The sequence below is a fragment of the Oncorhynchus kisutch genome, linkage group LG11 (assembly GCF_002021735.2).
Source record: "Oncorhynchus kisutch isolate 150728-3 linkage group LG11, Okis_V2, whole genome shotgun sequence".
Lineage (NCBI taxonomy): Eukaryota > Metazoa > Chordata > Actinopteri > Salmoniformes > Salmonidae > Oncorhynchus > Oncorhynchus kisutch.
The window spans coordinates 92195-105884 of record NC_034184.2 but is presented as its reverse complement, the minus strand read 5'-3'; the positions used below and the strand labels follow the sequence as shown (position 1 = coordinate 105884).

At 42.8% G+C, this 13690-nt stretch overlaps 1 protein-coding gene across 4 annotated transcripts in view; it reads right to left on the bottom strand.

Annotated features, from left to right (window-relative positions):
* LOC109882110 (mitogen-activated protein kinase kinase kinase 4) overlaps positions 1 to 8434 on the bottom strand; it is a 61424-nt gene extending 52990 nt beyond the window's left edge. For 2 of the 4 annotated variants that reach the window (XM_020474199.2, XM_020474200.2), the window contains exon 1: positions 8188 to 8434. In XM_020474199.2, the coding sequence (XP_020329788.1) occupies positions 8188 to 8219 (32 nt within the window). In that variant the 5' untranslated portion in view covers positions 8220 to 8434. Of the gene's footprint in view, positions 1 to 7886; positions 8046 to 8187 lie in introns of those variants that run through there. The other 2 variants (XM_020474201.2, XM_020474202.1) reach the window with 2 other exon arrangements.
* Positions 8435 to 13690: the final 5256 nt, after the last annotated feature.

Below are 13690 nucleotides of genomic sequence, written 5' to 3'. Positions count from 1 at the left end.
CTTCTAGAAGAAAAATCCACTGTGCCCTTTTGTTGCCTAATGGCCTCAGAGTAGCACCCATCTGACACCAGTGAATTACTGCTGCACTGTTTGTGTGTACGTGCGTGCGTATGCACGTGCTTGCATTCCGTATGCGTGCCCTCAGAAGTGCACATCTGACAGCAGTTGCGTTACTGCTACAGTGCAGATGGTGTCAAGTGTCTGAATGGCTCATCTGATAGCCTTCTGGTACTGTCGGGATGTAATAAAGGCTGGTGGAATGTTTCAGCCTCTGGGCAGTGACACAGCGTGCATGACAAACTGTTAGGAGGAGCCAAAGTGTCTGTGGTGGGGAGTGTCTTGACTTTAAGCATAAAGGCACTGCAGCAGGAGCCAGATTGCAAGAGGTGATTTGGTGACCTTTGACCCCCTCATAGCACCAGGACTATTGTAACAGGCAGGAGGACTCCATTGTGTGGGGTGACACGTGGCCTGGAAGGCCCATACAGCTAAATAGCCTGGACACAGCTGGCTGGGGAGGCAGAGCAGCACACTTGGGACACATCCCAAACCGCACACCATTCCCTTAATAGTGCATAACTTATGGGCCCTGGTCAAAAGTAGTGCCTTACATAGGGAATGGGGCGCCATTTGGAACGCCCCCTTGCTCACAATGCCTATTGCCCTCAACAACCAAATAGGATTGAATGATAGTTCAGCTAGGAGGGGGCCGGGAGGGATTGGCAGGATTTTTTTTTGCAGGAGCATCAAGCTCTCAGCAAAAATGTGTCATTCTTGTACAATTGACAAGGAGGATTTTTTATTTTTAGTGAGGACAACTTGAGTCACTTTTACAAGAAAGCATGTGCCTGTTGCCCACTTTTCACTGTAGTGAGGAATAATTACAGAATAGCTCCATCAGATGCATTGGCTCACTATGGTTCACACAACCACACCTGAAAGTGATAATGCCACACTCCACTCTGGAAAGATTTTAGGTTGCAAAAACTCAGTGGTTTCAGATAAGATCCATTACCATGTCAGAACATAGGCTCCAGCTTTGGAAAGACTGAAAGATGCAACAGAGTTCCTTTTTTAATTATATGCAAGTGTTACGCAATTACCATTCTTGTGTCGAATGCATCGGTGTCTCTAGCTCCTCAACAACATTCTCTGTAACACCAGTAGGATGACAGCAGAATATCTGCCACTAAACCAGAAGAAAAATAGAAGAACAAAACAGGCCAAACCGGACCCCACCCTGCTCAGAAAACAGTGTGAATGTGTGACTGCCGCCACCCAGATAGCAACACTGGACTAGGGCTGGGCGGTATACCGTGTTTTACTATATACACCAGTATTGATGCAGGGACCAGTTTGGGTTTTTACTTTACCTTCTATAACTTTATTTGAATGTTTGGTTTGTTAAATGTGATACACTGTGTGTGTGTGTAACACCCATTTGTATAGTTGACTCCACTACTTGAGTCATCACTCTCTCCCACCCTCTCCCCCACTCAAGGATCACCACTCAAGGATCGCATTTGTTGTTGCTTGACCACGAGACGCTTGCGTTCAGTCTGCTTGGTCAATGCAGCACATGCAACAATGTTGATGACAACGATGTTGTTTCCACTTTGATCTTAATATAAGTGTTCTATAATTACAATAGCAGTTTGGGTTTCTTACATCTGCAAACCGCTAGTTTGTATTTTCTTAGCAAGTTAAGCTAAATTGTGATAGCTGGCTAGCTAACTAGGCATTAGTGGCTAACAAAAAGTACTGAGTCAGAGCAAACGTAGCTAGCTAATACTGCCTGATACCAGTACTGATGGAGGCCTAAATCAGCATGTTGTTTGTGCAACAGTATCTTCTAAATCATAGAGGAATAGGCGAAGCATGAATATGTTGTCTACACGAATAAAGATTTAATGTAGCCAAAGATTATAGGGTTCCCTAGGAAACACTGAACATCACTTTGGTTCCTACCCTGTCACAATAACTCTTCCATGGCATTTTCATTTGTTGTCATGTCCAACACTGTATTCAAAGAGCCCACTGTTATTTATATTCTAACTATATATTTATAATAAACATTCTATTTACATGATTCCAAAAGTTCACCCAAGTGTTTTGATCTAAATAAAAAATAAGTGCTAGTAGTGGGGAAATGATATCAAATGAGTGCAGGAAATGCAGAAATAGCTGGAAATTATTTTAGGTTGAATTGAACAGTATAAACCAATCAGAATGGAGAAAGATCCATTGAAATAATTTTGAATATACGTGTTGCCACCCTATGGTCACGCACTAGTAATAAAGCAAATGTAGAACTTTTATTAATCAAAAACATAAAAAAATACTGTCAAATAAGGTATTTTTCAAATGTATTATATTTTGTCCATATCGCCCTACATCGGACAGCACCACCCACGTGCACAGCCATGCCCACACAGCTTTGATTGCATGAAGAATGCGCTTGAACCCTGATCAAAATCATTTTGCAAAAAAGGGAAAGTCATCATTTTTGTGCTGCTTTGTGGCACAGTACTTACAACAACGAAACATGACATTGCATCCCAAGAGACCAGCTGGTGGAATTTAAAACTGAAATCTAGAACTGTAATGCCTGGATTGGAATGCCCTGCCAATGTTTCAGATCCATGGGAGTACAGAGGGTCTAACCCCGAGAATCATGTCTAACCCCGAGAATCATGTCTAACCCCGAGAATCATGTCTAACCCCGAGAATCATGTCTAACCCCGAGAATCATGTCTAACCCCGAGAATCATGTCTAACCCCGAGAATCATGTCTAACCCCGAGAATCATGTCTAACCCCGAGAATCATGTCTAACCCCGAGAATCATGTCTAACCCCGAGAATCCTCTGATTGCCACATAGAACACAGAAAAGGCAGTCAAACTTACAGCTATCAAGATCCTGCAACCACAGCCTTGGCTGACGATATGATTTAGGATTTTATTAGGATCCCCATTAGCTGTTGCAAAAGCAGCAGCTACTCTTCCTGGGGTCCACACAACACATGACATAATACAGAACAGTGAAAGACAACAAGGACAGGAAAAAAAGTGGTGAGAAGCTTGCCCTCCCTGCTAAAGCCAGCCAGTACTAGCTAGGGTGCAGTGTTTCCACTGCAGTCATTTAGATTTGGCACTGTACCATGACAAAAGTCATTGCAACAACACCAATTTGGAGATGCTAGAAGAGTCCACATTTACTTTCTCTGCAAACGAAATGAGTAATGACTAGAACAACCAGACAATCCCACAGTAGAATAGTTTATCTAGTCGGCGTGTTGTCGTGTGTTCTATGTGAGAGAAATATTCCTCTCAAGGCGCATTCCAGGTACGTGTGCCATAGAGAAGGGAACATGCATTCAATGCACAACAATTCTTGCAATCACAATTGTCCTAGTGCATAGGGGAGAGTGGGGCTAAATGTAACACAATTCTAGGGTTACTTGGAGTAAAACGCCACCCTACCTCAACATCTTTTGGGAGGAAGTAACTTAAGTTGTGATGAGACAAATTATTAATTTTAGCAATAGTGGCAAACAGGAAAAGTGTTGGGAGGAAAATTGTGACATGAAGCTGCTTCAGTGAGAACTACAGGCAGGGAATGTGTTACTCAAAGTTACTATAACTGTGTTTATGCAAATTTTTTGGGACATCAAATTCATTAATAGGATGGTAACTAGTGAAAGGATCACATTTGAGATATTGCTATAGGGTAATTGCAGGGTAGGGTAAATGCAGATAGGCTGAAGCATGGGGTTGCCTACTTTTATTTTTTATAGCCACTATACTGCATCAGTTGGGCTACAGGTGATAATGCTTAATGCTAATAGCATACCTGATAATATGGACCATATATAGGATATATGCATAGTCTAATATGTTAAATAATTTGACCAATATGTTATTGAGCTCATTTATGGAGGTGGAAATGATATTTTAAATGGCGTCAGCATAAATCTATTTTCAGTCATTTTGGAGTAGAATGTCCTTTTAAAAAGACACCAGAACTGAGCTTCTCAGTCCTTCAACAAAAATTATACAACCTTTCCAGAGGAAACACTGCTAAGGCGTAATGTAAACAGACAATCATGTAATGATTATGGCCTGAATAACCTTAGGACACTTCCTTCCTGAATCACATGATGTGGCATGATGCGCACCAGTCTTTTCCAAGCGTGCAAAGGCAAGTGCAGCAGCTGTTTATTAGAGACAGAGAGAGAGAAACAAAAACACTAAGTGTCAGATGTCTTTAAGAGTGCTATGATGAGAGCTTTGTAGCCTTGTATCCCTGAAGCAGTGATGGAGCATGAAGGGCAGTGATGGTCTGTAGGCTGGGAATGCTTGGGGGGGGGGGGGGGGGCTGAGTGTTCCATCCACAGTGTTGCATTAACGAGTTCCAGCCAAGGGCTCCTCCTGCTCTGGGCCATGAGATGATTATCATCTTCTCTACACAGCACTATCCTGAAATCCATGGAATGCTTGTGGGAGAATGCCTGAATGCTACTGGGCCAGCCAGAATGCCAAACAGGATTGACAAAAGATTTCCATCCTGTCCTTCCCTGCAATGGTTGGCAGCAGCAATGAATAGTTAGTGAGTGAATTGTGTATGCATTTTTAACCAGGCTTGCAAATGATGTGGTCTTGCACAGTCCGGGACAGGGATGTTGGGATAATGGGATGTTCCATTAGCCGTTACAGGTTAGGTAATGTTTGGCGTAGCACAGAGAATTTGACATACCTTAACTTGGTGATACTTCCTCAATTCCTAACTTGGAAGACAATTTTTTCAAAAATGTTTACTTTAAAAAAATCGACCTTTATTTATTTAACTAGGCAAGTCAGTTAAGAACAAATTATTATTTACAATGACAGCCTACCGGGACAGTGGGTTAACTGCCTTGTTAAGGGGCAGAACAACAGATTTTTATCTTGTCAGCTCAGGGATTTGATACCGCAACCTTTCGGTTACTGGCCCCAACGCTCTAACCACTAGGCTACCTGCCGACCCAAAATGTCAAAGTCTAGCTGCAGGAAGTTCGTTTGAATTTTGAAAAATGCTCTGTTATTAAATTAAACCAATTTTATGCTCATGAAATAATCCAGCAATGTGTTCGCCGCCATCTTCTCTCATTGAGACATGTGGGTGTCCAGTCCACCCCAATGTGCTGCATGTCATGATGACACTCAGCTGTCTCAATCAATGAGAAAATACTTTCAAAATGGACGGTGATGGCGGTGTACACATTGTTGGGGAAGTATGGACAGGGTTGTTCTAAAATTCTCTGATACGCCAAACAGTAGCCATCTAATACCATCCATCAGCCAGCTGGAACAGAATAATGGTCTGACTAGGCAATATTTTTAATAGCTAGGGACAGGGGTGACCTTAACTCCAGCTGACAGACAGTGGCCCAACCATGTGCCTTGTTTGTCTCTGTTCAGCATAGGGGCTTGTATCCAACATGGCATCCTATATAGTGCACTACTTTTGGCCAGGGCCCATAGGAAATAGGGTGCCATTTCCTCATTAGGGACACAGATTTGTTGGAACATGTAACTAAGATTGACAGCATGACATCATCGCTCAAATCACAAGCCTACTGCAATCCCAGTTCCAGCCCTATGGGTTCTGGTCAGAGGTAGTGTACTAAGGGGGAAAAGGGTGCTGTGTAGGACACAGTTAGGACACAAATAAAATGAGCAGTGCACAAACTGATTCCTGGGAGAGAGGAACTTCAAGCTCCCCAGTCATATGCTGCATAACTATGGTTAAGTCCCAAATAACACCCTAACCCCTACATAGTGCACTATTTTTTAACGTCACCAGGTCAAAAGTATTGCACTACATGAAAAGCCATTTGGGACGCACTCTATATGCAATGATTTCAACAGTCTGTGCCATCCCGCCAGCTACTTAAACTAATGGTCATGCCATTTTCAGCTTGACAACGAGAGAAATGGAGTTGGAAAGAGTGCAAACAAATGTGGAACGAGGCCAGTCTGACACAGCAGCAGTACAGTGACTCGACATCAAGACAAGTCTGTGTGCTTGCAAAGAAGACTTGGATTGAAAACACAGCCACCCGGAATGAGCAAAGGGATGACACAGACCATAATCAAGAACCACAATTGAAAGCATTGAACACGATTCAATTCAGTACGCCATGCAGTGTTGGCCAGGCACTGTTGCATGCTTGTAGGCCGCCATTGTAGATAATTATTTGTTCTTAACTGACTTGTCTAGTTAAATCAAAATTACATTTAAAATGCTTCGAGGGAGGGAGGATTCAATAGAAATTACATTTAAAATGCTTAGAGGGAGGGAGGAGGGGAGAGAGACATAACATTGGATTCCAGAGAATCTGTCACCGGGAGCAAACAAGCGCTATGACGTCGTGTGGGGTCAGAAAGGACGTACATAGAAGGAAAAACATTAAACAGCATGCATTCCACTGGCATGAAAAACAGCTAGAAACAATCTGCAGTGAATGACATATCACTAGTAGGAGTGATGCTGCCGCAATCTAAACTAATACACAATCATTGACAATAAAATCAAATGAAAAAAACTGTTCCGTGAGCCTTCATTATAAAGTTGCTTTATATAATCTAGAAATATATGATTTAAGAGATTCTAGAACCATTATAATTTAACTCCGAGGGCATTTCCCAATGGATTCCAGAGCATACACATTGTGCACATATAGTCCCTGACTAATAACAAATGGCATGTGAAAAGCTTCAAAGATGCTCTAGTAGAAAACACGTGAACATTCTCTACCCGAACAAAGAGCAGGCATCATTGGATATACTGCAATACTAGTCCCATTTGCTCAAGCTGGGAACCAATATTTTCCCCTGATGCTTGCACTGTGTACATGATGAATGATCATAGACAACAGCGTGCACGAAATTCCTGGCGGGGGGGGGGGGGGGGGGGGGCGGGGGGTATGGCCAATGTAGCACTGCTAAGGGCTGTTCCCTAGCACGACACAACGCAGAGTGCCTGGACATAGCCGTTAGTCGTGGTATTATTGGCCAAATATCACATAAATGTTTTGTCATACCCGTGGAATATGGTCTGATATACCACGGCTGTCAGCCAATCAGCATCCAGGGCTCACACCGCCAAGTATATAATACACATTTGCAATCAATCTAAGCAATGAGTGGGCTATTTTAGCTAGTAATATGTTTCACAAAAAGGTGTTGTAACTTGCAACAAACATTTGCATTTTTGTACTTTAACAGAAGCCATTAGCCGTACTTCTTCGTACTGGTCCCCGGTGGGAATCGAACCCACAACCCTGGCGTTGCAAGCTCCATGCTCTACCAACTGAGCCACACCGCACAGCTACGTGCTTTTCTTTCTGAGAATAGTTTCCATTTCTAGGAAAACTAAATCAGACATTTCAAAACATGAGTTGTTTCCCCATCAACTTCCTCTGTCCAAGAAGTCATAGAAAGACAGCATATCAGCCCAGCCGCTGAATACTTACTTGAACCGGTCACCAGCAAAGTTAGCTAACTAGTGACGTACAGCCTAGGTAACTGCCTCGCTAACAGGCTAAAGTTAGCTAGCTAACGTTGGTTAACAAATCAAGAAAATTAGTGCAACATTTCAACTCGTGTTTCAAATACAGTTCTATTGAGAGGTTGTGCATACATCTAGAAAGTGCTACCACAATCCTGATGAAAACCGATACCAAACTTTGCAAGGATGAAGTAATTTGCCACTTCGACAAAACTGTGAACAATAAACAACGAAGCGCTAAAGCAACGTTAGCCACATAGCTAGTTGACTAGCCTAGCAAACTAGCTAGCTGCCTTTTGATGTTGCAAATCCAATGTGAAGTGAAAATAGTTACCACTTTCAAAAGGCAAGCATTTCCTCCATCCTCCAGGAATTCCACAACAAATATAAACACTGTGCAAAGTGATACTTCAGAGAATAGATTTATCTCCTAAAAACTTTGCAACTTCAAAGCTGCAAAAATGTTGCAAGTGTAAGCGGCTCACTTTGTGACAGTAGGTGCTTTCCTATAGATGCGCAAGCGCGCCAATTGACCCGCTTGGGTTGTCACGTTCAGCTCACAATGTGGCAGCTAGCTAAAACCCCGGCTGTGTAGTTTCTTTATTTTCACGAAATCGCACTGATTATTCGCCTACCTGCTAGGTTCGCTATTATCCGGAGGCTCCATAGTAGGTCGAGAAATCCTCGGTTCTAGTGGTGCATGGGACCATCCATGACAATAACAGTTTAAATGCTGTTTGCACGTTTTCTTTTTGCAAGAGCTGGTCGAAAAGGCGTCTTTCTGCGAAGTTTTTTTTATCCCCCTGCAGAGTTGCAGCTCCCGGGGTTGTGCGCTGTCGCCATCTTTCCAGCAGTCATTGAAGAGAGCTACGGCCAATGACTGTATATATGGCTACGGCAACTCGTACAGTTCATCCGTTCAGCAGCCTAGTAATATAGCCAAATGGTGTGACAAGTATGATGTGGTTATAATGCATTATAAAACTTGCCATAAGCATGTATCGAATTCTGTCCCCTTACAATGTAATTATAAAGGATCATGCATGCTTATAACGAGCATCAACGCATTATTTGTTGGCTTTCTCGACTAAAGTGTTACCAGGGCCATACTATTTCATTTTCTATCTGGTTATAAAGTCAATTTTATATCACACAAAAGACAATCGTTTCAACTGTCAGAATTACATTGTTTAAAATACTTACTTGTCCTAGATACAATTGTAGCTTACAAAAAGTGACTCATAGGAATGTTCCCTGCTCTGTGTTCTCTAAATGCTCATAAGATTCACTCTTTATACGGAATTGTCTTTAATTTATTGCAACTATTTTACATCTATTTCATTGCATTCTAGAGATTGTTGGCCTCTCCATCTCCTAAAGCACTAGAGTAATTATGGTTGTATTTGATCAAATAGAACCATAAGAAGGAACAGTGAAGAAGACAAAGTGAAGCATTGGTAAATACTCAATACATTACTGGGAGTTTATATATGGAGCAACATTTCTTTAACATTTCTTCTTCATACAGTGAACAACCAATGTCCCCTTCAAAAGGATGTGGTCTGTTGGGGGTGGCTAGTCATTTTTGTTGAGCACAGAAAGGACTGTATAGTTTATATATGGAGCTCATTCATGTGGACATTTTGTCTGTTTGACAGAAAATTGCATCGTTACATAGAATAACTAGAGTACCCTTACACGGTGTGCGTGTGTGTGTGCGTGTAAATTTGCTTCAAACCTACCATCTAGTTCAATAACAGGGGTAGGCTACATTTCCTTCAATCACAGGTAAGTGTCTCAATGACAAACACGTTATCATAAACTTATTTTAACATTTATATAAATCAATACACACACAATAATAAACGTAAGCAAAGTGGACTTCTACCATGTGATCAAGTTCATGAAGTTTCGACTGAAGTCGACTTATATTTTCTGCAGTTGCTCCTCACCGGCAGCCATCGTCTGCATTGTGGGAGGCACTAATTCTACTACAGTAGGCTGTATTTAGACAGACAGACAATTTTTTAACCCTTATTTCACCAGGTAAATTGACTGAAAACACATTCTCATTTACAGCAACATCCTGGGGAATAGTTACAGGGATGAATGAGCCAATTGTAAACTGGGGATGATTAGGTGGCTATGATGGTATGAAGGCCAGATTGGGAATTTAGCCAGGACACCAGGGTTAACACCCCTACTCTTACGATAAGTGCCATGGGATCTTTAGTGACAGAGAGTCAGGGCACCCGTTTATGTCCCATCTGAAAGACGGCACCCTACACAGGGAAATGTCCCCAATCACTGCCCTGGGGTATTGAGATATTTTATTTTTTTTTTGACCAGAGGAAAGGGTGCCTCCTACTGGCCCTCCAACAGCCAGCAGCATCTGCTTCAGAGGCAACCAGCAGTGGGATACAGGGTGGTATGCTGCTGGCAATTTTTCCACTAACTGATCCTGATTGGACCAATCACATTAGATCTTTTCACATCAGATCTTTTTCGGAAGTGATCTGATTTTTCAAAAGAGCAATTAAGTGAAAAAAATATTAGAATTGTTGTGTTGTGGTCTCACGTTAATTTCCTGCAGTTTCCTGACTTCCAGTTCTACTTGCAACCACAAGATGGCAGGACAATATTACTATCTAAAGATAGTTTGCAGTTAGAGAGAGCAATTCTTGATTTTTTTTTTTTACAAAAGCAGGTGAATAACACCACAAACTACTGAAAATGTCCATGGGTGCTTCTCAATAATATCTCTTTTTTTCTGAAGCATGCCCTACTTCTCACAAATCTAAAAGCAACTGATTACTGGGGCCATGGGCTAGAGGGAGGTTCCATAATTTCCCTTCAACCAGTGAAGGGAAGTAAAGAAGTCCACACACAGGTAATGAAAAGCTTATTGAAGTTTGCTGGACTGTGAGCAATATAATTGTGTAACCTGCAAAGTAGATGTATCTGGTATAAAGGGTTAATAGAATATGGAGTTAGTAAATTAGCATTTGTTGCTATCACCTTTAAAACCCATGCCACACCTCAGTTCTTTCACACAGTTACAATCTCAGTCAATCTTTCTCACTCACATCAATCTATCATCTCTTATTTGAAACTTTCATCACTTTCTTTTCCCAATCTCTATGCAGAAATGTTTACGTAAGTACACACACACACACACACACACACACACACACACACACACACACACACACACACACACACACAGCCTTCAGAGCTGTAAAACAGGGAAATAAAGTTGATGAAAATACATGGCCTCTCACTTACAGGGTTATCTATGGCCCTTGGGCATGAGAGTTCCTGGTGTGCAGTGTCGCTCGTAGTCTAGTTCTGGTCCAGGGATTTAGTTTGTTTCCCGTGATTAACCAGGAAGTCAATCAATGGTTGTACAGTTTATGGAAGGGAAGGCCATTCAGATGAAGCGTGAGGAAGTGAAAATAAGCCATTTACAGTTTCCTGATGGGAACAACACAGGCATTCAACACTCTTGTTCCTTTCATCTTCTTTATCGTTTATTTAACACCTGGATTTAGTGTGAATATTACAGTTCTATACCAATGGCAAGATAAGTCATCCTAAAAGCCTTTCTATCTGAAAACATATTGTGAATATTACAGTGCTATAATAATGGCAATATAAGTCATCCTCTAAACACATATTTCAGCCTTTCAGATGTAGCCTGGTCCCAGATCTGTTTGTGCCGTGACGCTAACTCCTACTGTATGGTCGTTGCCATGCAGGCTCTTTGGGTCAGTGAACATAATGGTGCTCAAGGAATAATGGAATGACCTCATTATTGAATGTTGAATAGAACCCTGTAACAATAGATGTAATGCTTTGCATGATGCTAGAGGCATGAATACTGTACACACTTAGGGCCCCAGCACAAGTGTCATCAAACAGTCCAACCAGGGACGGACTGGGTCCTGGACCAGAAATCAATCCTGCCATTTCCAACACACTGGCCCATTTCCAACCGGTGGTTAGTACTCTGGCGACATCGTATGCCGGAGGGGTAGCAGGAGCAGACGTGACATTTGAGGCCCTCACACTGGTCCATTAATTTCCTTGAGGCCCCCACAACGACTGGCCATGCCTTCCTCCTGGCTACTCCAACCTCGGCCAACAGCCCCCCGCAGCTACTCGCCCAAGCCTCCCCAGCTTCTCCTTTACCCAAATCCAGATGGCAGATGTTCTGAAAGAGCTGCAAAACCTGGACCCGTACAAATCAGCTGGGCTTGACAATCTGGACCCTCTATTTCTGAAACTATCCGCCACCATTGTCGCAACCCCTATTACCAGCCTGTTCAACCTCTCATATCGTCTGAGATCCCCAAGGATTGGAAAGCTGCCGCGGTCATCCCCCTCTTCAAAGGGGGAGACACCCTGGACCCAAACTGTTACAGACCTATATCCATCCTGCCCTGCCTATCTAAGGTCTTCGAAATCCAAGTCAACAAACAGACCACTGACCATCTCGAATCCCACCGTACCTTCTCCGCTGTGCAATCTGATTTCCGAGCCGGTCAAGGGTGCACCTCAGCCACGCTCAAGGTACTAAACGATATCATAACTGCCATCGATAAAAGACAGTACTGTGCAGCCGTCTTCATCGACCTGGCCAAGGCTTTCGACTCTGTCAATCACCATATTCTTATCGGCAGACTCAGTAGCCTCGGTTTTTCTAATGACTGCCTTGCCTGGTTCACCAACTACTTTGCAGACAGAGTTCAGTGTGTCAAATCGGAGGGCATGTTGTCCGGTCCTCTGGCAGTCTCTATGGGGGTGCCACAGGGTTCAATTCTCGGGCCGACTCTTTTCTCTGTATATATCAATGATGTTGCTCTTGCTGCGGGCGATTCCCTGATCCACCTCTACGCAGACGACACCATTCTGTATACTTCTGGCTCTTCCTTTGACACTGTGCTATCTGAAACCCCAAACGAGCTTCAATGCCATACAACACTCCTTCCGTGGCCTCCAACTGCTCTTAAACGCATGCTTTTCAACCATTCGCTGCCTGCACCCGCACGCCCGACCTAGAATATGTGGACATCTATAAGTACCTAGGTGTCTGGCTAGACTGTAAACTCTCCTTCCAGACTCATATCAAACATCTCCAATCTAAAATCAAATCTAGAGTCAGCTTTCTATTTTGCAACAAAGCCTCCTTCACTCATGCCGCCAAACTTACCCTGTAAAACTGACTATCCTACCGATCCTCCACTTCGGCGATGTCATCTACAAAATAGCTTCTAATACTCTACTCAGCAAACTGGATGCAGTTTATCACAGTGCCATCCGTTTTGTTACTAAAGCACCTTATACCACCCACCACTGCGACCTGTATGCTCGAGTCGGCTGGCCCTCGCTACATATTCATCGCCAGACCCACTGGCTCCAGGTCATCTACAAGTCCATGCTAGGTAAAGCTCCGCCTTATCTCAGTTCATTGGTCACGATGGCAACACCCACCCGTAGCACGCGCTCCAGCAGGTGTATCTCACTGATCATCCCTAAAGCCAACACCTCATTTGGCCGCCTTTCCTTCCAGTTCTCTGCTGCCTGTGACTGGAACGAATTGCAAAAATCACTGAAGTTGGAGACTTTTATCTCCCTCACCAACTTTAAACATCTGCTATCTGAGCAGCTAACCGATCGCTGCAGCTGTACATAGTCCATCGGTAAATAGCCCACCCAATTTACCTACCTCATCCCCATACTGTTTTTATTTATTTACTGCTCTATTTTTCTGCTCTTTTCCACACCAGTATCTCTACCTGCACATGACCATCTGATCATTTATCACTCCAGTGTTAATCTGCTAAATTGTAATTATTCGCCTACCTCCTCATGCCTTTTGCACACAATGTATATAGACTCTTTTTTTCCTACTGTGTTTTTGACTTGTTTATTGTTTACTCCATGTGTAACTCTGTGTTGTTGTCTGTTAACACTGCTATGCTTTATCTTGGCCAGGTCGCAGTTGTAAATGAGAACTTGTTCTCAACTAGCCTACCTGGTTAAATAAAGGTAAAATACATTTAAAAAAATAAAAACACTGGTCCATTTATTTCCATGAGGCCCCCACACGGGTCCACTTATTTCCATGAGGCCCCC